At 35.6% G+C, this 23,513-nt stretch overlaps 1 protein-coding gene across 3 annotated transcripts in view; it reads left to right on the forward strand.

Annotated features, from left to right (window-relative positions):
- The window catches only part of Slco1a2 (solute carrier organic anion transporter family, member 1A2), an 88,704-nt gene that overhangs the window by 45,998 nt on the left and 19,193 nt on the right, over window positions 1-23,513 (forward strand). For all 3 annotated transcript variants that reach the window (XM_005379051.2, XM_005379053.2, XM_005379052.1), the window contains exons 4-11: window positions 2,632-2,764; window positions 7,273-7,379; window positions 13,567-13,713; window positions 17,031-17,129; window positions 17,932-18,153; window positions 19,987-20,151; window positions 21,354-21,549; window positions 23,189-23,354. In XM_005379051.2, the coding sequence (XP_005379108.1) occupies window positions 2,632-2,764; window positions 7,273-7,379; window positions 13,567-13,713; window positions 17,031-17,129; window positions 17,932-18,153; window positions 19,987-20,151; window positions 21,354-21,549; window positions 23,189-23,354 (1,235 nt within the window). The remainder of the gene's footprint in view (window positions 1-2,631; window positions 2,765-7,272; window positions 7,380-13,566; window positions 13,714-17,030; window positions 17,130-17,931; window positions 18,154-19,986; window positions 20,152-21,353; window positions 21,550-23,188; window positions 23,355-23,513) is intronic.

Genomic DNA, 23,513 nt, shown 5'->3' on the forward strand with positions numbered 1-23,513 from the left:
GGTAAGAAAATAGTAGGTATTCCGAATACTACTCTAGTTTATTGCCCACTCTAAAAGAAGGGTCAGATTCATTTTTAGAAGGGCCACACTTGAGGTCATGTTGGCATAGATTTGAAGGTGGACAAAGAGCTAATGCAAAGGGAGAAACATTTGGGTCTGATCCAGAATCTTATGAGAATAACTTGAGAGAGGAGAATGACTTAAAGAAAGTCAGGAGTTTAATTCCACAGACCTTAATGACAGAAGAGAAGGGGCAGTTCGGAGAAGGAGCTTCCTAAGGTTTACAGACGAGGCATAGAATTGGATAATGGTACCAAAGCAGAGAATTCAGGTAGCGGGCATCATTGTGGTGATGGTTATGGGAGTATTGATGAATTTTGTTTTAGGCAAATTGTTATAGGACCCTTGAACCTTTTGGGTAGTGATGTGCCCTAGTGTGTAGGAAGTTATATTGAGTCTGAAGCACTGGAAAATTATCTGGCCTGAAGCTATGGATTAGTAAGTAGCTAGGTGCTTGTTGAGGCTAAAGAGAAGAGGCTGTTCTTCAGAGAGAGGATGTCATGTAAGTACAAGGGACAAAGAATGGCTCTTTTTTGTATACCAATGTTTAAGGCACAAATGGAAGACAAGGAGCACATGAAAGTATTAAGAAAGAGAACAGTCAAAGGAATAAAAACTCTGACAGAATGCATGACAGACATGAAGGCCGTAGAAATTTCTGAGAGAATGAATGCCTCAACAGCATCAAACACATTAGAAATATGCAGTTAGAGGGGCTGGGAATTTAGCTCAGCGGCAAAGCGCCTGCCTGGCAAGCGCAAGGTCCTGAGTTTGGTTCCCGGTACCGGAGAAAAACCAAAACAAAAAAAAAAAAAAAAAAAGAAATATGCAGTTAGATTCAGAATGGTAAGCTATGTTCTGGGGTTTATAGCGTGGAAATAACTGTTAATCTTTAGTAGAGCACATTAGTTATATAGTAGACTTAGAATCCATTAGGCAGTGGAGGTAGCAGTGACTTTGGAAGAAAACAGAGATGGGGAAGGGAATCTGTGAATGTAGATAAATGTTCTACAAAATTTGGAGAGGAACTAGAGAATATCCTGAGAAGTTCAGCAGAGTTGGAGAGAATTAAACTGTACAAGAGATATTCTAGATATTTCTGAAACTTGATAGAGAAAATGGCAGTGCTCATGTGTTGAGAAGAACTTGGATGACCAGGAGGACCCCACACTCTTGACACTGAAGGCCGACAGTAAGGTCACAGGACAGGAAATGCACATATCTTCATATTTTATTGCTCCAAATTTCTAGGCAAAGTACAAAATATTAACTATTTCTGCCACTAGATGGTGGGGCTAGGTGACTTGATGACAGTATTGAGGACTTGAAATAGTTGCTGAGAAAAAAAAAAGAAATAATTTATAGGTACTAGTAAATGTATTGATCTTTGCTTGCATCAATTTATATATCTTTACACATGTTGTCATGGTGACTATGTTACTGGCACAGTAAGGCAATATGAAGATAAACTCACCCCTAAGTAAGGCAGGAAAACCATTCCTTTGTTCCTTTTTCAAACAGTGGGCTTCTAGAAACATCAACTTCAACACAGATGACTTTGATGAGGAGGATTTTAGAAATAGACTAGTGTGACTGTTGTAGGTATGGATGAGGGGGCACTCTCTGCGTAAAATAATGTGAAAACTGGCAAATCTTCTGTGTATAAGACAAACTAGGGAGAAAAAGAGATTGGAAGGAGAAAAGACCTCAAAATATTCAGTACCACTTCCAAAATCATGAACACCTTGAGAGAAATGGTTTTTGAAATTTTTATAATCTTTGAACAGAGATTTCCCTTATACATAGTAGGAATAAAGTAAATACTGTTCATTGAATTAAAAATGGTTTGCAGAGAATTTATTTACATATTTGGTTCTTTCAATCCTATCCATCAGAATAGGGCTTCCTAATTCGTTTATTTTAAGAAAACTCTATTCTAAGACATGGAGACAAAGTTTTACTGACTTTTGTAACTTTTCAACTCCTATCTAACTTAAGACTCAGTTAAAGAATTGTGAGACCACCTTTTTTTTTTTTTTTTTTTTTTACTTAACCACATTATTTGATCTAGAGAAGAAGTTAAAATAAAAGTAGATCTCTGGCTTGGTCATGTGGAACACTAAAGGTATCTTTGACTAATGAGTTACAAAATGTGCATATATCTGGATCTTACTTTAACTTCTCTTCTGGAGCATAATTAAAATATTAATGTGTTTTGTGGAGCAGACATCAAACAGAGGCCAGAGGTCTCATACATCGTAACATTTACATTTGTATTCTATGTCCCAGAACTATTCTTCATTCTCTTTTGCGAAATTCCCTTTCTCTGCATTGATTACATGATAGGGATCCACAGAGATCTCTTTATGTATCTGTCTACATGGTGAAATAAAGTCCTTATTTAGGGGAGGAGATTTTGTTCATTTAGTTTTTTTAATGTGCCCATGCACCAATCCCATTATTTGAGAGGGTTGTTATGCAATAAAACTAGAGTGTAAATGATTAGGCGAGGGCATTAATTAAGATTTTGTTAATACTTAATGAAATGAGTATTCTCTTTTTTTTTTCTAGGAAATCTTTTGTTGATTATATTTGTGAGTTATTTTGGAACTAAACTGCATAGACCTATAATGATCGGTATCGGATGTGCAGTTATGGGATTAGGTTGTTTCTTAATATCGCTACCTCATTTTCTCATGGACAGGTAAGTATTCCAGTCTTCGATGATCTTTTAAATTCAGGTTTCACCTACAGGGAATGAGGTTCGGAATTTCCTCTCTAGGAACAATGCTGTCCCAAAGCACAGAGCACTGGAATGGGACTTGGATGATGAGGAATCTGTTCTATTCCACTGGCCTGTTTTGTACTCTTTTCCTTCTCCTCTCCACTAACACAGTGACATTTTGCCAGTTGGTGAAACTGGACTTCCAGACACCTCTTTTAGGAAGGCGAATCTGATGCAGAGGTTCTCAGGACCTGCGTGTATGCAACTGGCATATGAGTCATACTGATCACTTCTAATTACAGTGAGGTTTTGTTTGCTTCTAGCTCACCAAGACACAGGCCATGTCGAATGGTAATTTTTATTTTAATTCTTACTAAAACCATATATGTTCAAAATTATAAAAATAAAATTGCATTGAAAAAGAATTGATTCCTTGCCTTCATTTGTGTCTTCCACAGGCATCAACTTGCAACTCTTTTAGCCCATTGTTCTATTTGCCTCTTTAACTTGTTAGCTTATAATACTTCAGTTATGTGACACATATTAAATTCCTACTATAGAATCATAGTCACTATTTAATTTGTACTGCTGACAATGATTTTTACCACTGAATCATGCTGTTATCTTCCTTTGTTAGATAATTTTTATTTTTTCCTGAATTTAAGAATTACCTCATTTTTAAATTTCATTTTATTTTAAGCTTTCTATCTCTCCTTCATTCCTCACCATTTAGTCTTCTCAGTACAGACTGGAAGGTTTCATTTCTGTCTTTGGGTATATCTTCTATTACCCCCTGTGTTACTGGGAACTTCCTGACCTGTTGCACTGCTGATTCCTTGGACTTTTCCCTCCTTATTATGCTTTGGAATTTACCTCTTCCTGGCATTTAGTTACTCATCTTATGGGTGTTATTTCTTTTGCTTTCCTCCTTATTCTTACTTTTTTCTGTATAGAAAGCAGTACCTTTCTGAGAAAGTCTGAAGTAAAGTATAAGATTTATGACCTCGTAGATCAGAAAAAATTCTACTTCTATGCTTAATTGATAGCTTGGCTAGGATGACATTCTAAGTAGAAATAGTTTCCTGGGGGATTCTGAAGACATTATTTTACAGGTTTTAGTTTGTTTCCATTGTTACTGTTATTCAGAATCTTATGTCATTCTCATCCCTGTGATCAAGTTCTTTTCTCTGGGAAAAACTGGGTTTGTATTTTAAACTCCTATCTCATCCACGGACCCCGTGTGCTGGGCCAGTGGAGTAAGTTACTGAGAAAAACCAAAGAAAATACTCAGTGATGGCTTATGAGAGGAAGGGATTATTTAAGGATCAATTGGAAATGACAGGGTTGAGACTTACTAGAAGAAAAGGATACATTCCAATGAAACTGCATGGGATAAGAAAGTTACCAGAAAAGACTTGAAATATCTAAGGACCATAAACTGGACTAATTAATCATCAGAAAGTCTGGGATCACAAGGCTGGACAGGACAATGCTTAGAAAGAGCTTGAAGTATTCACTGGTAGTTAGCTCAAATATAGCACTGCACTCTGATCTGTTGTCCACAACGCTATTGTTGTGAGGGGATTTTTATACAGTAAACTGCAGAGCAGTGGCATCAGTAATTTGCCTGTTCTATTTTATGACCAGCACGCCAAGCTGAATTTGCACCTAGTCAGAAAGGCGTTCTTTCTCTTTTTTTTTTTTTTTTTGGTACCAGAAATCGAACTCAGGACCTTGTGCTTATCAAGCAGATGCTGTGCCAATGAGCCATCTTCCTGGCCCTTAGAAAGATATTTTAAAGACATTTTCTATAGGAACACTAGTTTACCTGAGTCTCAGTATCCTTCAGATAATATTTACTGGTACCTTCTAATTTCTATCCTCTCATAATGTTCCTTTGATCTGTCAAGAGTCTTGACAACATGAAAGGAGAAAAGTTCAGAGAAATGGTGTTAAATGCCCTAGTGTTGTTCCTCAGGAACAATAAAATTCCAAAGTCTGAAAAGTATAACTGTCTTAATATTTTGCTTTTCCTTCACTATGCTAGGTATTTTCAATCCAGACATTTGAAACAACTGTATTTCTTCTTGTTGATAGTCTCTTCCCTACTCCACCTCCTCTTACCCTTTATTTTCTCTGTTTTTCTCTTTGTAGAACTTCTGCTATTTGAATATTGGACATCTTGGACTAAGTTTACCTTTTCTTATCTTCTTTCCCTAATTTTATGTCTTATTTTCTTGTCACCTTCTGGGAGACATAACATGAAAATCGCGGCTTGTAAACTTATACTATCGTATTTTCAATTTTCAAAAAGTCTTTTGTTCTTTGAATATCTCTATTGAAAGAACATCTTGCTATTCTATCAAAATTGCAATGTCTTTTCCCATGTAAGGTTTCTTCCTCTATCCTCACTCCTCAAAGTATAGCTATTTTGTGTGTCTCTGTCTTTAACTGTTATATGTGTTCTTCATATATTTAGTCATTGGTTATCTATTTCTATTTGAGAAGAACAACAACAATGACAAACTAACCAGAAATTCTCAGTGTGTATGTAGAACTTGTTTAATGGAGGACTTCTTTTTTTTTTGTTTTTTGTTTTTGGTTTTTCTCTGGTACCGGGAACAGAACTCATGACCTTGCGCTTGCCAGGCAGGTGCTTTTGCCGCTGAGCTAAATCCCCAGCCCCTTAATGGAGGACTTCTTCACAGAGTGACTGAGTAGGAATTACTTGTTTGTCAGTTGGCTCAGAACTATGTAAAACCTGTTATTTATCCTGGGCAGTGATCAGTGATTTTCCTATCAATTGCATGGAAAATAGAAGGTTGGCTACTAACCAGATGGAGTTGGGACTTTTGCCTTTTAGTATGTAGATATTTATTTTTTCACACACTATTGCTAGTTTATAGTTTAGCCCCCCCTGTCTACAGTGTACCTGTTCAGACTTGCTAGATTCAATGGATTTTTTAAATTAAAATGGCAGTGGGTGTCTCTGGTGTCTCCATCCCTTAAATACACTTTAAGTTAACTGCTCAAACTTTCCTAGCATTTGGATCTTCCCTACTTTGCATTAATATCTTGCCTTAGGATCTCCAGGAAAGTATGTCATAGATTTGCTTGCTTCCCTGAGGCAGAAATGGTTATATTTCTAATTTCTCCTGATGCAGTGACCATTCACTTATTACTTTCCCATTTTCCTAACTTCACTGAACTCTTTCTTATTGCTATATCATCCCAATCTCTTCATCGTTGGGGATGATTTCTTTGTCTTTTCCATTTTAAAATCCCTTTCCTGATGTTTCACTGATGTGTTGAGAATAAATTAGCTTTGAAAAGAGTAACTGAGTTTTAAGTAGATACACTGAACAAGTAAGAGCTATTTTGTCCTCTGTTATTTGCAAAGGGATCAGAAGTTTCTAAGCAGAGTTTTACTGCTCTTTCTTTCTTAATCTGCCCAAGACAATGTTAAGTAATGTTCAACTATTATTTATACTCTTTCCACTCTGTGCCAAAGTCTTGTTTTCTTTGAAGCTGTTGTGTCTCATAGGATCATGAGTAGGGAGACAGAAGGCTTTGTTCAGAATTCACAGCCAAGCTCTGTGGGTATGACTGGGCAATTGTAAGAGGAAGGCATTTGGTCCCTTTTGATTTTGTCCTATGGTATTGAAATTAACACTATTAGAGGCATCCAAGGATAACACCCATTAATTTATGTGGAGCTCAGAAGGGCAAATTTATTTTGGCTGATATCTAATAAACACAAAGAAAGAAAACCAGCAAAATTTTTAACAAAGACTCCATTGGAAATATTTTCCTCTACTCTTATAGCATGTAATTCACTTTCTGAGAAAGGACGTGTGGATCCTATGGCAACTGTCTAAGTTAGATGCCTATAGTTATTAACTTTTGTTCTTATAAGAAAAGAAAAAGTTATTACATTATGCTGTCCAATGACTGAAAATCCTCCAAGGACTCTTATTACAATAGGAACATTTTTTTCCCCCTTAGGATTTAAAGAATACATGGAGGAGTTATTATTTGAGTTCTTAGAAAAAGAGGTTATTCTTATTGAGGAAACCTCAGAAAATTCCAAACTTACATACTTATTTTATTGTTTTTTCCAAAAGCTTTGATCTTAATTGTACTTTATTGAGGCTCTTAATTTTCTTACTTTTGTTCCTCATCCCACAGTTAATTATTCCCAGGAAATAGTCACCTAAAAAAATCACAGAAAGCTGCTGTTAAATAATCTTAAAGGTATATCACTTACATGCAAACAGTTAAAGGATAACTATGAAGAACTTACACATTTCCGGCAAGCAGCAAGTTCTTTTAATGATATTAATGTATGATCATTACAGTGGCAAAGATGAAATCTTTTCCAGATATGGATGTTGTGATTTTTGTGAAGTGGGAGCCAATATCCCGCAAAATATTCACTGAGTCTTTATGTATTCCTTAACATAAATGTTTCTCCTCTGTTCATACAGATATGAATATGAATCGACAGTTTCCGTTTCGAGTAATTTGTCCTCAAACAGCTTCTTATGTACGGAAAACAGAACTGAAACTTCTAGACCAACACAAGATCCATCAGGTTGTCTCCTTTTTATTACTTTCTGCTCAGGCAATTTGTACCTAAAGGATTTCTGTTCAGGAGCTTTGAATGAGATATTGAGTAAGGTGAACCAAAGATATTTTCCTTCTTCAGGAATTCTGGAAGGGATCACAGAGGGGAACAAGCACATTTAATAATACAGAATCTTATTTTCTTATACTTGAACCTATTATGATTTCCTTCTCTAGTCATAAAAAATGGTTACTTAGAAGACATCCATCCTAGGATCACTGTAGAGTTAATCTCAGATGGGAGCACATTTTAGAAGAATAGATTTATGCTCATGATTACATTTATGGAGAAAAATTCAAAAAGATTTGTGGTGCACCACTGCTGTTATACGCAGCAGGGAAAGTAGACAAGTACGCCATGGTTCAGCATTCCTGTATTCCCTTTCCACTACTAGCAACTTTTCCTTCTTCCCCTTCTCTACTCTCTAACAGAGACACTGCTTTACAATCCAACACAATAGCAATGCTCTTCTAGTTTCCTGTGATCCAGGCATCTGTGTGTTGACCCCTGCCTCTTGGAAGCTCAGGGAACTAAATAATCTTCTGACGATACTTGGTCTGGAGGTGACACTGAGGACTTACTTCAGGCCACAACTTCTCCAATGTGGGGGACATTTTTCTGCTGAATTCATGTCACCAGAAGCTGCAACAGTACCCAAGACTGGGAATTTCACTACTATTATGGGATCAGTTTGAACCAAAATAGTTTCAGAGTTAAAAAAAAAATAGCTATCTCAGAAAATCTAAGCCAAAGATATCTCCCCAGGGAAACAAAGGGAAACAGTAACATCAACAGGGGCCCCTGTTAAGTTTTTAATTTATTTGTATTGGTGCATATTACCAGTAGAGAATAATAAGATCCATGGTGCTGTATTAGTCCATGCATGTAACATGTTTTTGTTATTTTATCCCTGTTTCCTTCTTTCTCTCCCTACCAACTCCCCTCCCTATCACTAGAAAACTACCTTTTAGTCCTCGCTCTTTTGTTTCTGCATTTGCTTTGATTTATTTATTTTTAGATTTCTTACATAGGAGAAAGCATGTGACTTTTAACTTTGTGAGACTGACATTTCACTTAGCATGATAGTCTTCAATTTCATCCATTTTCCTACAAATTACATGCTCTTCTTTGTTATGACTGATTAATATTCCCTTACATATATAGAATATATATTGAAATATATATTACAGTATATATTACGTGTTATATAATTATGTAATATATTATATATTGGAATATCATGGAACATTATATTAGATACATGGTATATATAGATTATATATATATGTCTCTCACATTTATGTATATATTTCCCACACTATATCTCATTTTATATATATATATATATAAGTCCCAATTTTCTTTACCCATTAATCAATCTGTTAATAGGTATCTATGTTCATTTCTTGGGGTAGAGTTTACAAAAGACTTGGGTACCAAATATATCAACATCTTTCCACTCTGGTTTATCTCCAAGAAAGTGCATCAGTCTTTTCATCACCTGATATTTACATTTTGCCCTAGAATAGGCATAAAATTCTCCTATGATCTTTAGACACAAAACATTTGCTCACCAGAGAAAAATAATCTGAGTTCCTGGAAATGGAGCCTATGTTTTTTTGAGTTTGGAATTAAGGAGGTCGATCTCATCAGAAATCCCACAATCCAGCGGTGCTCTGGATCCTCACATGTGTGGCAGCATTTGGCCATTTTCTAGCAGGTGAGAGAGAGTACACTGGGCTTCACTTCCCTGAAAACATGACCCTACAGAGTTTCCACGGGGCCTCACAGCTTTTTTTTTCTTGGCTTAGAACAACAATGGAAAGTGTCACAGTTTGTGTCCACAACTACACAGATGATGAATGATTAGTTAGAGATGTGACTGCAGTTTAATCACTGAGAGGCCCAGAGGGACTTCTCAGCTGAGATCACCCAGTGTTAGGGAAACTTCCCAGAGAAGCCCTAAAGCTGAGGACTCTCCAGCTTTTATTTAGAATATCAGTGGAGGTGAAAAAATCAGAAGAAAAGCAACTTGGGAAAGGAGCTATTTCAAGGGCAGGCAATATTCTTGGGGAAAAGGGAAGGACAATGGCCAGACACAACATGCTTCACTAATCTAAACTTCTTGCTGTTTAAGCATTCATTTAGCATGGAATCTGCGTGCTTCTCCTCCACAGTTTAACCATTCACTCCTTGGTAAAGTCCCCCACATTTTCTCCTCTTGTGTTTTACAGGATCAGGTATGGGGAGGAAGAGAGAAATATAGTGTAGATGGATATTGGGCTTGGTGTTGTAAGGTCGTCATGACCTCAGCACAAAGAGTTCACCAGAACAGTATACAAAGGGCCTTGAGAACTGTAAGAACAAGCAACAAATAAGAATTCCAATAGTAATAAAAATCCAAATGTGAAGGTTGAGACCAGAAAATGAAATTCAGGGTTTCTGCGAGCAGGCACCATTAAAGGTGATGCGTGTTGAGCCAGCTGACTGTTGCCTTAAGGGCATCAAGTTTCTCTAACAATTCTTTATCAGTGTTGGTCTGAGTTAGCAGTTCAGTGGTATATGTTAGAAACAGCTATTCATAGTTTGAGCACTTTGAATGGAACGGACTGAGGTGAACAGAGTGGTTGTCGCTGAAGCTGGCACAAAATAAATGTCCAGAAAACGTTTTTGTCGGATAAGTGTTGAAGTAATTTGTTCAAGGGCTCAATTTTTATCCATTCTCTCATGAGACTGGTGGGGAGCCAAGCTTTGGCTTGGTGTCTGAGTACCACAATACGAATAATTGAGAGATATTAACAATTATTTATATACCATTTGGGCTGCAAAGGAATAAAATAATGAGTATCAGTGATATTGAAACTATATAATGGAAATTCTTTTGTCACAAAACATCATTCATGGGGTAACAGGTGCCAGCCATTGGAATAGCCAGAATGACTACAGTCTCTCCCATAGTCCCTTAAAGGGCTGAGAGATGACAGTTAAATTTTGTCTGAAAATGAGGTGTGTAAATGAGAGGAAAGAGGTACGTTTGAAGTTTTTCACGTAGCTACATCTAAGACGGGTGAGGTAAGAACATGAGCCCAATGAATCGTGTCACTTCCTTGAGGTGCATGTGTCAGGAAACTCAGAAAGACGAAGAGGCTTTTTACCTTTGTAATTTTGGCATGCCAAGTGACTTAAATGGTCTTTGTAAGAAACAGATTTTCAAGTGTGATGGGAATTCTTGTGCTTTGCAGCATCTGTTCAGCTGAGTGGTGAGCTGTTTTTCTGTACTGCTGTGAAACCTATTGAACCACAATTTAGAAAAATTAAAGTCTTATTACATTAAATAAGTCTTGGTCCATAGTCCCCCTTTTTTGTTTTATAAATTGAATTCTGGGAGCTCACTGGCTTGTTTCATAGTGGCATGTCTCGTGGGGTTGTGAGGGATTCCAGTGAAATGCTCAATTTGTAGGAGTTGAGGAAAGTTTGTAAGGAAATTGACCTTCTCCATCATTAGAGTGTCAGGGAACATATCAAAGAGCACCTCATCATTTTTATTATGTGTAAGAGCAGTTTTAATCACTTGTAAAGACTCCAGAACTGAGGGAAAATCAGTGAAAATATTGAAAATTTGAATCAGGGAACTTTTAGTTTTTAGCAGTTATGGTTGTCTCAGATATTGAACTCCTGTAGAAGGTTAACAGAAAACAGTTAAAATGTTTTATAGAGAAAACTTGAGCCCAAGGGCAATACACCACACTACCATAATAATCATGATGACATTATTATGTTAAATGATATGAAGAAACTTTCACCTAAATTTCTCATCTTTCAGTAGAGTGTCACAAATTAGGTGGGAATTCTCCCAGGAAGCAGATTTGTCACCAAATTTAAAGTCATCTTTACTTTTACCAAATTATTTAAACTAGCCCACTATTAAGCTGTGTAAACCAAAAAGCATTTGGGTTAATATCATGAGTGTCTATCTAGAAATCATTTTAAGTAGAACTTATTGGATGATGATATGTATCTGAAAGTTAGTACACACATAGAGAAATATATGTATTAACCTAAATCACATACAACATATGACCCTTACATTATCAAACTATAAGATTATTTGTAAGTGCCTTTTAAGTCTATTAGTTTTTGTTCCATAATGAGATTTATTCCAGCTTATTCTTTTAAAAACTAAGTTACATGGGCAAAAGTCAAAGGAAACATTTTCATAGGAGCTCAAAAATCTTGAATGAAACAACTGAAGGTATCCTATTGAGTTAATAAGACAAATTAACAAGCAGATGGACAGTCAAAACAATATACACAACACATAAAGCTGTTATATTTCATCAGCGTACACTCTCAGATATTTTTGCATGCCTTTGAGCCTTTGTAACAATATTAGTAGGAGTGTCTACTTTCTTGATAGATTTGTCCCAGTTGAGCACACATTTTTGGCTTAAATTTTGTTGCCTGGGCCATTTTTTCATGCCCTCTCTCTCTCAAAGACAGTTTTGTTTTCTTATTTTCCTATTTGTTTGTTTATTTAATTATTTATGTATTTATTTATTTTGGAGTCAGACGTTTTTAAGCAACATTGTAAATGTTGCTTGTATAGCTTGTCCTTAAAGTTTGAACCATTTGGTAGGCAAAGCAGGAGAAATGAAAGCAAAAGAACAACAAGAAGAAAATCAAATGAACTGCTCCTATTCCCTTAGCAGTTGGACAGTTAAAAGACCTCTGGGCTGATAAACCTAGCTTTTGACCTCACTGTAAATATACCATGCTACTTCATGGCTTTTTTATGTCCCCTTACGGGGATGAAAAGTTAAATCTTTCCTTACTCATTATCCAGGCTTGAAGACTTGGGAGGTCAGTCCTCTATGTTGACCAGCAATAGCAGGTTATTCCTAACACAGGTCATCACTTGTCACTGTGCATGACCACCACAGCATGGAAGATGAATGATTACTCAGAGATTAGACTTAGTTCAGTCACCAGGAGCCCCAGAGGGGCTTTCTCAACTGAGAGTGTCCTGCATTAGGGAGATTCCCAAAAGAAGCCTCAGAGCTGAGATCTCTCCAGCTTTTATTCAGAATATCAGTGGAAGTGGGGGAAAAAAGCAAACAAAACAAAACAAAACAAAACAAAACATTTGAGAAAAGAACTGTCTCGTGCTTTACTAATCTAAACTTTATTTTTTAACCTTTTACTTCTTATAGAAACCATATGCTTTTGCCCTACAGTTTAACTTCACACTCCTTGGCCAAGTCCCCCAAAGGAAAAGATGCAGATATAAGTTCTCAGAGATCTCTCTTTTTCCTTTTCCATTCCTTGGGGCCTAGTATTGGGTTTTTTTTGTTTGTTTGTTTTGTTTTGTTTTGTTTTTGGTACCGGGAATCAAACTCATGACCTCAAGCTTGCCAGGCAGGTGCTTATGCTGCTGAGTTATATCCCTGGCCCTTGGCCTACTATTGTTGTACTACTAAGTAGCTGCTACTCAAGGGATTAGAGTGAATTAATTAAAAGTTATTTGATGGTCACCATATACAATAGGCTCTTTAGACAAAATATGATTACTACCCACCTAGATAGTATTAATTTTTAAGAAATTATCAAAATTTTAGAGACTCAAACTTCAGTTTGAGTTAAATCATTAAAACTCATTAAATCTCATATAGCTTAAATTATAGAAAGAAGTTTTCAGAGTTTATTGTGGGAGTGTTTTTTATCCCCACCACCCCAAAGTTCTATAGGAACAGGATGCCAGCCTGGACCAAGTGGTTGCTGGTAAACTGAATCTCAGGTGTGGAAAGAAACCTTGAATTTTGGAGTTTGCCAATTTCTATTGTATAAGACTATTAAATTACCAATGCATTGGTACTAAGCACTATATGGAAAAATGTGTGTATAGTTATCGCTCTCATCTGAGCAGGAACTGACTCTAGCACACCACTGACACTTGTCTGTACCTAAATATTCTCTCTCTTTCTCTCTAAAAATAAAGGAAGCAAAAGGAAGTGCTGGTTTTTCATGCTGTTATAAATTACTGGAAAGGGACCATGGTCATACAGGAAATTTGAAATACAGAGAACTTTGAACGAAGTGTTACTAACACTTTACTTTCAAAGCACTAATGCAATTGTTTTTGTTTATTTTAATACAGAGTGCGTGAAAGAAGTTAAATCCTTCATGTGGGTGTATGTGCTGGTGGGAAATATTATACGTGGGATGGGTGAAACACCCATCATGCCTTTGGGAATTTCCTATATAGAAGATTTTTCCAAATCTGAAAACTCTCCACTCTATATTGGTAAGTCTGAAAGTCTGCCTTAGCTCCAGTTCAGGACAGCAAGTTCTTTGAGAGTAGAAATTGTGTATTTGGACTCAGTATTTGCAGAAGGATGAGCCCAGTGCCTTGGTGCATTGCACTGTTAACTGTCTGAATAGAACAATTATATGCTAACTCCAAATAAGTCATTTTTCATATTTATCTTTTGCTATAGGAAGTAACACGAATCTAGTGCCCTTCAAGTCCTCTGAATCCTTTACTTCCCTAGTCACACACATCCATTAAGAGATCTGCCAGAATTTTCTCTACTGTATTCCTTAAATTCAAATATTTCCTTACTATTTTCACCACCTGTGTTTTCATTACTTATCCAAAAATTAATTTTCTTTATTATTTATTTTATATCTAGTATTTTATCAATTTCTTGTAAAAATTCCTGCAATATAATCTTTCTCAAACATTGTTTTAATGATGTGTTCACTATTGACTTCTTACTTATTAAATCTGATCTTTTATTTGTCATTGTCTTTTAACTGTACCCTGTTAATCTATTTAGTTTTCCCCTATACAGTTTTCCTTTATCACCATATCATCTTCCTTGCCAGCCTCTTCATGTTTTTCACAAATATCTGCCTTCACTCTTTTTGTTGTTAATTCTTGAAATTACCTTCTTACACTCCATGCATCACTTGGGAGTTAGTCAATTGAAATTCTATCTTCTTAGATGATCCACAATTTCCTACTCTTCAATTATCATAAAAAGTTGATTATATTCCTTAGTTATCTCATCTGTAGTTGGTCATAAAATTGTAACTTTCAGTGTAGGGACATTTTTCTATTAATGTAAACACACATTTTGAAAACCAGAAAACTCAAAGTAGGTGATAGAAAACAGTAACAATCTGGATGTAGTGGCACAGGCCTGTAAACTCAGGACTGTGGGAGGCTAAGGTGAGAAGATAATGAAGTCAAGCCCAATCTGGGCAATTTAGAAAGATCCTGCTCAAAATTCAAAAGGAGGAAGGGAGGGGATATACCTCAGGGCAAAGGCTCTGGATTTGATACACACACACACACACACAAAGACATTTATATAATTGAGGTAGATTAAAATCTAAAAATCACTAAGTCATTGTCCTAAATATACTTTGAACACTCACTCATGTTGCAATAATCATGGTTTTTCTTTTGAATCTTTTCAAATCCCTTCACATACTTCTATTGAAAGAATGGAAGCATTCTATTAGAATAAATTAACACCTTTGTATGGTATGTATTAATTTACTCAAAAAATTTTAAGATGCATAATATAATTTCTCAGTTCACTAAGATAAGCAAACTACAGGTCTATATGAGTTTAATAAACACATAATTGTATGAATATTTTATATATGCATGCATGTATGTATGTATTATAAAATAACTAGGTCAAAAAGTTATACATCAAGCAAATAGTTGCATACATAGCTCTAGGGTTTAGGGGAGAACATAAAAGCTAAATATTGAGAATTATCGATCCAGAAGCAATACATGCATGCACACACATGCATAGTGGTTCTAGCATAAAATGCTGGGGCATACTTCTACCTAATGAGTAAACAGGAAGAAAAAAAGTCAAAGAACTCCTGAAGAAAAGGTGAAACAAATGTACAGTTTTGTCTTAGGCTTTAGGAGGAAAATGGCAAAAGATAACTTGACCAGCAATGTCCAATAGCTTAGAGTTAAGAGGAGGAAGGTCAAAAGTAGATGCTGCATTAGTGACAAAGAAATCACCGGCACCACCCAAGCATTGAGTAACGTGTGAGAGGGTCTGAGGAAACTGAGTGAGCGGTGAGGAAATACAGACAAGAACGAAGAGAAAAAAAAGAAAGGAGAGGGGACCTGAGACACTGTATGAATCGTGGGATGAGAGAGAGTGGAAAAGCATAAAACGGAGTGATTGGCAGAGCAAGACCCCAGAGGAGATGCAAGGGATTCGTGTCAAAAGTCAGGTGTGTGTCAAGGTGGATCAGCCCATAGAATTGTGGAGAGGGCAAAGAACTAAGGCAAAGGCAGATTTAAAAATTAAGAGGAAGGAATTTAAAGAAGCTCACATTGGGTGTTTGGTGATCAGGAAGAACATATCACAGATTTCAAATTGTAGGAAATTCATGAGGTCGCTGATGGTGCAGTTCCAGGGTGTAAGAAGTCAAGTGAGTGCAGGGAAGGAAGATGAAAATAGGATACGAGAAGGTGGCGGATGAAGGAGATCATGGTAACATCAGTGAGAAGTGCTGTAATGCTGAGGATACACTTTGCCTATGGAAGAAGTGGTGAAATAGGGATTAAGAGTGGGACCTTTTTGAGGAATATGCCACAAGTTATTCGTTACAACATGGCATTGCTTTAGAACACCTTCAAACATATGCTTAGGGGAAGCATCAAAAGGCCTTTGATCCATATCATGGCTTTGTCAATAGTATAATTGCCTGCGTTGTTACAGCAAATCTTAACTACATGATAGCCTTAAAGAGAATTTGGAGGCATGGAGAAAGTGGCTTTGACATGTTCCCACTGGCTTGTACCACCAGTGGCACATGCATGACTGTCCAGCTGGCAGATTTTGAGGTGTTCATTGATGCATGGGGCAGTCATGCATGTACCACCACTGCCTAGCAGCAAGACATACAAATTACGGCCCCATTGTGAGCATGTGAAATGACAAGGCCCCTGTGTTTGTCATCTTTCAGTTACTTATAAAATACTAGGAATCACTTTATAAGAAGAACAAAGTTTATTTTGGTTTACAGTTTTGGAGGTCCATGATTCATTGACCCCACTCTTTCTGGGCCAGTTTTGAGTCCACACATCATTGCAGAAGAATGTGCACAGTTAGATCACTTACCACCCAACTGGGGAATAAAATAAAGATGGAGAGGCTGTGATCCCACAATTCCCTTTGAGGGCATACTCCTCCAGTGGCCTGAAGACCTCCTACTAAGCTCTATCTCTTCAAGGTTTCACCACTTCCAGCAGGACCAACCCTCTGACACTCGGGTCTTTTGGGGGGACTCGAGATCTGAACTGTAGCACCTTCTTCTGCAATGTAAACAGAACCAGGTGTCACTTGTATGTACTCCAAATTAATCTGCTTGTAAGATGAGATCTAATTTAAAGTAGCTGAAGAACTTGTGGGTATAATTATATGGCAGTTAAAGGCAGTCTATTCAATCACCAGCATCACCACTAAATTTAAGCTAAAAGGTAAGGTAAGACAAGTCAATATTAATGCTTTCTATGGAACCAGAACTTTTTAGATGAGCTTCTAACTATACACTTATGTTTTTGTTTTCTTTTAGGGTTTATAGAAACGGGAACTATCATTGGCCCTTTGATTGGACTTTTGCTAGCATCATTCTGTGCAAACATTTACGTAGACACTGGATCTGTAAACACAGGTAATTCAGTAAAACCTATGTATGCGGTATCTGAAGTATACAAAACCCCAGATATATCATCATCTATAATCACTGCCTTATATGACCATCACTGGGGTAGATTATCACTATGTAGGTAACCAAATGGAGTAAACTATAGCACAAAGTAAAATACTAATCTCTTAACTCAAAATCAACTGATCTTTTTACTTAATCTCAATCATACTTTGATTTCACAAAATCTAAGCATATAGATTTTAATTTATTTTGATCAAGTAATCACTTATGGCTAATGAAATAAATCTTTCAGTTATTTAGTAAAAAGCTATTTATAAATGTCTTCCAAATTAAGGTAATCAGAATGATTTATCATTGGACAGTATCACAGCACAACATATTGTTAAATATATTTTTAAAATGATTTAACTGATTCATAAAATATTTCTACATATTAATGGGTGTGATATGATAGTGTGATACATGTACAATATATTAAAATATTATACAAGGTTTTCATCAAGTTAAAAATATATTTTCTCAATGCAATATCATTTCCTTATGGTAAAAACTTTCAAAACCCTTCCTTCCAGCTTTCTGAAATATATTGTGCATAATTATTATTGACGGTTGCTCTACTGTCTAAAATCACTCTAAAATTATTATCTCTTACCTCACATTAATTTCATATCCAATGATAAATTTTACAAATGTCTGCAGATGTACAAATTCCATACTCATATAAAATGAGAATTTTAATAGCTTTCTATAACTCATACAGGAAATAATGATACATGCTAATAAACATGTATATATTTCTTTACAGATGATCTGACCATAACTCCCACTGATACTCGTTGGGTTGGTGCATGGTGGTTTGGCTTTTTGATCTGTGCAGGAGTGAATGTCCTCACTGCCATTCCTTTTTTCTTTCTGCCCAAAACACTTCCAAAGGAAGGACTAGAGGATAATCCTGACATCATTAAAAATGACAAGGAGGAAAAACATAGAGAAGAATTCAAGAAGGAAAAGCAGAGCATCACTAAAGGTCAATATAAACATTTTTAATACTCTACATTCTATTTTATGTAGATGTGTCTGTACATTGTTGAGCCCTACAGTGTGCTATTCTGTTTTAAAAACAATTCACCATTAATAGTCACCAGTCAGTAATGTCCAGCTATACTGATTTTACTTTTTACTGATTTAACTTCAAGAAAAGTGATATAATTTGGGAGTTGAATTAGATCAGTTTTTATATAAAATTTTAAGTCAGTCTGGACATTCAGTAAGCAAATATATTTAAAAAAGTGTATCTAGGGGCTGGGGATTTAGCTCAGTGGCACAGCGCCTACCTAGCAAGCGCAAGGTCGCGAGTTCAGTTCCTGGTATTGGAAAAAAGAAAGTGTATCTTATAGAGAAAAATTATAATTTTGAAAATTAACAAATTCAAACTAATGGCTATAATAGGAAAATATGCATTCATTTTAATAGATAAGAGTAGTTCTATCATCAAAAATTTGGGTTAACTATACATCTTCCTGGAAGTTATGGCAGAAAAAGAAAATGTGAGAGGTGACATAGTTCTCTATATTATAGATAGCGATGAGTATTAATTTTTAAAGAGAAACTGTTTCCAAAATAAAAATTATTATATATATATATTATATATATAAGATAGAAGTAAGATTGAGCTATGTAGAAATTATCAAGTAAATGTAGTGACATTTCATGTACTATGTCGGTCTTCTTTTGTTGTTTTGCTTTTAGCATAGATTCTCAGTTAAAATTTGAGGCATAATTTACATTTATCTGGGAAGCTAAGACAGTTTATGTATTTAGTATTGAAGAATGCTGATTCTCCAACTTGGTGTACTTTGATCTCATTGTTTTCTTTTTTTTTTTTTTGGTACTGGGAATCGAACATAGGGTCTTGTACTTGCCGGGCAGGTGCTTATGCCACTGAACTATATCCCCAGCCCAAACTTGGTATACTTTGGAATCACCTAGGAAATTTTAAAAATTGCTGATAACTGGAAGTTCTGTGGTATTCTGAAGAGGTCGGAGATAAAAAACATGGAACATCACCTCAGCATTGGAATTATTAAATTGTTTTATTTAGAGAGTCGGGAGGGGCTATTTCCTGATCTGTAAGATGGGAATAATGATGTATTTTATTATGCAGTTGTTGAGTACAGGTAAAAGAAATTCTGGCATACATTAGCATTATTATTTCTACTAGTGTATTTTCACTGTTGTTACAATTTCCACTATTATTCTTAAATTATAATATTCATTTGCACCTATTTTTTGTTAATAATTATTGAAACACACTTAAAACATAATTTAATAGTTCTTGGGATCATTATAAACTAACTTGAAATCTCAAAAGTTCTCAGCGCTATAACTAATAATTCTCAAAGAGCTTTTACACACTAATAAAGGATGTTAACACATAACATTGTGGTCCATGAGATTAATTCAACTTTAAAACTATGGAAAAGTTTAGCATAGTACTGTATAAGACATACCAAAAAAAAAATTAAACTACTCAGTCTCACCACTTAGGGAGAGAATATCAACAAATAGAGTATTTTGAAAAGTTACAGTGTGTTCTGACCACAACTCAATCCACCTGATCCACTATAGTAACTTAGTAAAGGCAAAACTGTGTACTCTAATTCTTATCCGGTGAGTTGCACCACTGACTTTCCCAAGCTACCAGAACAGTGACGTATAACTTTAGCTTTTTGGCAGTAAAGAGAATTAACAAACATGTGCCTTTTTAAAACAATCCATGAGAGAACTCGATGATTTAGGAAAATGCCAGTCACAAAATGCAGAGCCAAACTAGTTTGGTGGTCTTGTTCTTTCATTTCAGATTTTTTACCATTCATGAAGAGTCTCTCATGCAATCCAATTTACATGCTTTTCATACTTATCAGTGTGCTGCAGTTCAATGCATTTGTTAATATGTTCTCCTTCATGCCTAAATATCTGGAACAACAGTATGGAAAATCAACTTCAGAAGCAATCTTTCTCATTGGTATGTTTGTTTTTCTCTGCTTTAGTAGCTTACTTTCTTTGCCTCCCAATGAAATGGTGAACAAGATGATGGTGGAACTATAAATCTCCTTAATTGAAGTTTTTTAGGGTATTTCTATCTCTGGTAAATATCCCCTTTCTGCTCTTCTGGGAAGTCAAAAAAAAGAGTAAGGAAGGTAAAAGGCTAGAAATATCCCTTCTTCTCTATTTTGCTCTCTGTCTAAAGAGAGTGCAAATTCATAATATTCATGGGAATTTGAGGGAATGCAAATAGTACTCAATTTTTAAGAAGCAATCACTTATTTTTAAAAAGAATACAGAATAAATTACTAGGATTCAACATTTTACTCCAATTTTATTCTTTTGGATTCAGTTCATGAAATCTATATTTCTCTTAATTTAATTGCATGAGGTCCCTTAGGCATCTCAGCAGCCATAGATAGTTTGCTTTTCCTGTTAGTACAGTAACCTTAATGATTGTACCCTACCTTGAGATTTTTCCTAGACATTTTTACCCTTTCAAAAATAACTATCCAAGGTTATCTGTACCTATATTACCCAGGATACTATGAAAATTTTGAATATCTGAGACCCTATCTCAGACACAATAAATCAGACACAATAGGATGAGTGTCTACAGTGGATGGTGAAGAATAAGATTCAGGGAGCTAGGTATTGGCAGTGTATGAGTGACATCTGGGGCTTTCTTTTTTTTTTCTTTTCTTTTCTTTTTCCCCCTTTTTTATGGGTAGGGAGAGCTAGGAGCAAGTGTGCTGGTCAGTAGAAGCAGGATGCAAATTGTAACTATGTTAGACAGCTAGAAACTCAGAAAAGTGATCTTTCAAAGTTAAGTCAAATTTTTAATAACCAGAATGGGAATAAATAACTGACATATCATATATATTTACTCTAGAATAAAAAGTAATGAATTATTACCTTGACTTGCTCCTTCTACCTGTATGAAAAGAGATTGATTCCTGCTCACAAGAAAGAACAGTCTTTTAGAATACGCTGTGACATTATGCAGCATTTCAAAATTTCTCTGTATGTAATGTGTCACTAGGTGGGGTTAAATCACTGCAACCTGGACTTTCTTAAAGAATGAAAAAGGATTTTCCTTCTCAAAGGTGTTTTAGTCAAAAGTTATAACATATTTGTTCCTTTGTTGTTACTTTGCAAATAATATTTTACTTGCATTTTTAGGTATTTATAACTTACCTCCAATATGCATTGGATATATAGTTGGTGGTTTAATTATGAAGAAATTCAAGATTACTGTGAAGCAAGCTGCACACGTAGCATGTTGGTTCTCCATACTTGAGTACCTTCTCTATTTTTTATCTTTTCTGATGACCTGTGATAATTCTCCAGTTGCTGGCATAACTACTTCTTATGAAGGGTATGTTGATTTCTAATGATGGTATATTTTGTCAACAACCACTTATGAATATATTTTCTCCAGTGCTTGTACACCAGATCATTTGCTTAGGATTTCATGGCAGTGCTCCATGGTTGTCCTACATCTTTGTTTCCCTGTCAGTCATACACTAACCTATCCAGTCTCTAGGCTTACTAAAGATATTGGGAACATATCAGAGGGTGACTTAATTTATGATTTTACATGTGTATTATGTGTGTAATTTTCATTGTGATATCCTGGTGGACATTAAAATGTACATAATGAAAACTCTATAGTTTAGGTTGTATTAGGACACATTATCCATATATTTTATACTCCCATCGGTAGATAAAACTAAGAGTTGACTATACAGTCTAAAAAGTCTCTATATGCTTCCATAGTGGGCTTCATTTTAGCATAATTGAATTTTAATATATATAAATTAATTAGTATGCAAATGTATGCATTTCACTAGTATAGCGACATCTAAAGTACTGAATACTTTTAGACTTAAATTTTAATTTTAGAATTGAGGGCTATGTGGGTTTGCAGAAAGGTTTTTTATAGTGATACGGAATTTTAAAAGCTCACTTTAGGACACAATTAGATAGTAATCAGTTAAAATAAAATAAATGACACCCTAAAATTTATAACATGGAATCACTTCAAACCTAAAATCATAAAGTAACTTTATATATATTACCTGATCTGAGTCCTGTAAACTCCCTTTAAGACAGGTATTATTTTCATTTCATAGGAAGAAATCAAAACTCACAGGGGTTCAATGACACAGGAAGATAATGGGAAACCTCTTCAACTTAAAATAGAAAGGTGGCTTTTGGCCAGTCTTTGTGGCACATGACTGTAATCCCTCTGTACTCTGGGAAGTTGAGACTAGAGGATAACAAATTCAAGCCCACCCTAGACAATTTAGCAACTTAGAGAGATCCTTTGTCAAACTAAAAAAATGAACATAAAAATGGTCCCAGAAATGTAGCTCAGTGCAACAGCCCCATGTTCAATCCCCAGCACTGTAAACAAAGCAAATGAAAATGTGCATGTTAAATTTGAATTTTAAGGATTGTGTCCATCCTTGAGCATATATATATATATAGAGAGAGAATTCCCACTGTGATCTAGTCATGAAGTTAGGGTTTGAATTCAGCCAGGACTCCCATACTACGCTCTCCCAATCATTACAAGTGTTGGACACTTTCTTTACTGAAAGGATATTTATTCACTCAGGAAGCTATGTTACCGGCACTAAATGCATTTTCTACATTACGAACAGAGCCTACAGATTTTGATCTTGAACTTAACTCTCCCTTGAGCCAACCACAGCAATTAGGCCTTCTTTATTTTTTTCATTTCTAATATTACCTGCAAAAATTCTTCATACTTGTTTATTGATTATATGTTTTTCTGAAATAAATTATGGAAAAATTTGTTCTATGATTCCTGAAGCAGGCAGTTTTTATGCCAGAACTGCATACCACACAGGCCACACACTGGTGATCAGGAGAGATTTCTAATTATGTTTTAGAGAGAGGAAAGTGATTAGAGAATGGGTTGAAAAAATGGTGGAAGACGTACTTGAATAGTGTTTCAAAGTTCATGGCATTATTTTAAATCATTTCAGAATTCAACAAGATCTATATATAGGAAATGAGGTCCTTGCTGACTGCAATAAACTTTGCAACTGTCCAACTAAGATATGGGACCCGGTGTGTGGAGACAATGGCTTGTCATATATGTCAGCTTGCCTTGCTGGTTGTGAAACATCTGTCGGAACTGGACTCGGCATGGTAACACCCTTTTGGCCTTTTATGATGGAATTTTGTGCACTGCACTAGCAATTTCTGACTGTGAACTGTGGCTACATTTGCTAACTGTAAAATTATTCTTTCTTAAAACCAGATTACTTTGTTGGTGGACACCTTAAACTACATTCTGCATACACATTT

Source organism: Chinchilla lanigera, unplaced genomic scaffold, assembly GCF_000276665.1.
Source record: "Chinchilla lanigera isolate Chin_1 unplaced genomic scaffold, ChiLan1.0 scaffold00012, whole genome shotgun sequence".
NCBI classification, from domain to species: domain Eukaryota; kingdom Metazoa; phylum Chordata; class Mammalia; order Rodentia; family Chinchillidae; genus Chinchilla; species Chinchilla lanigera.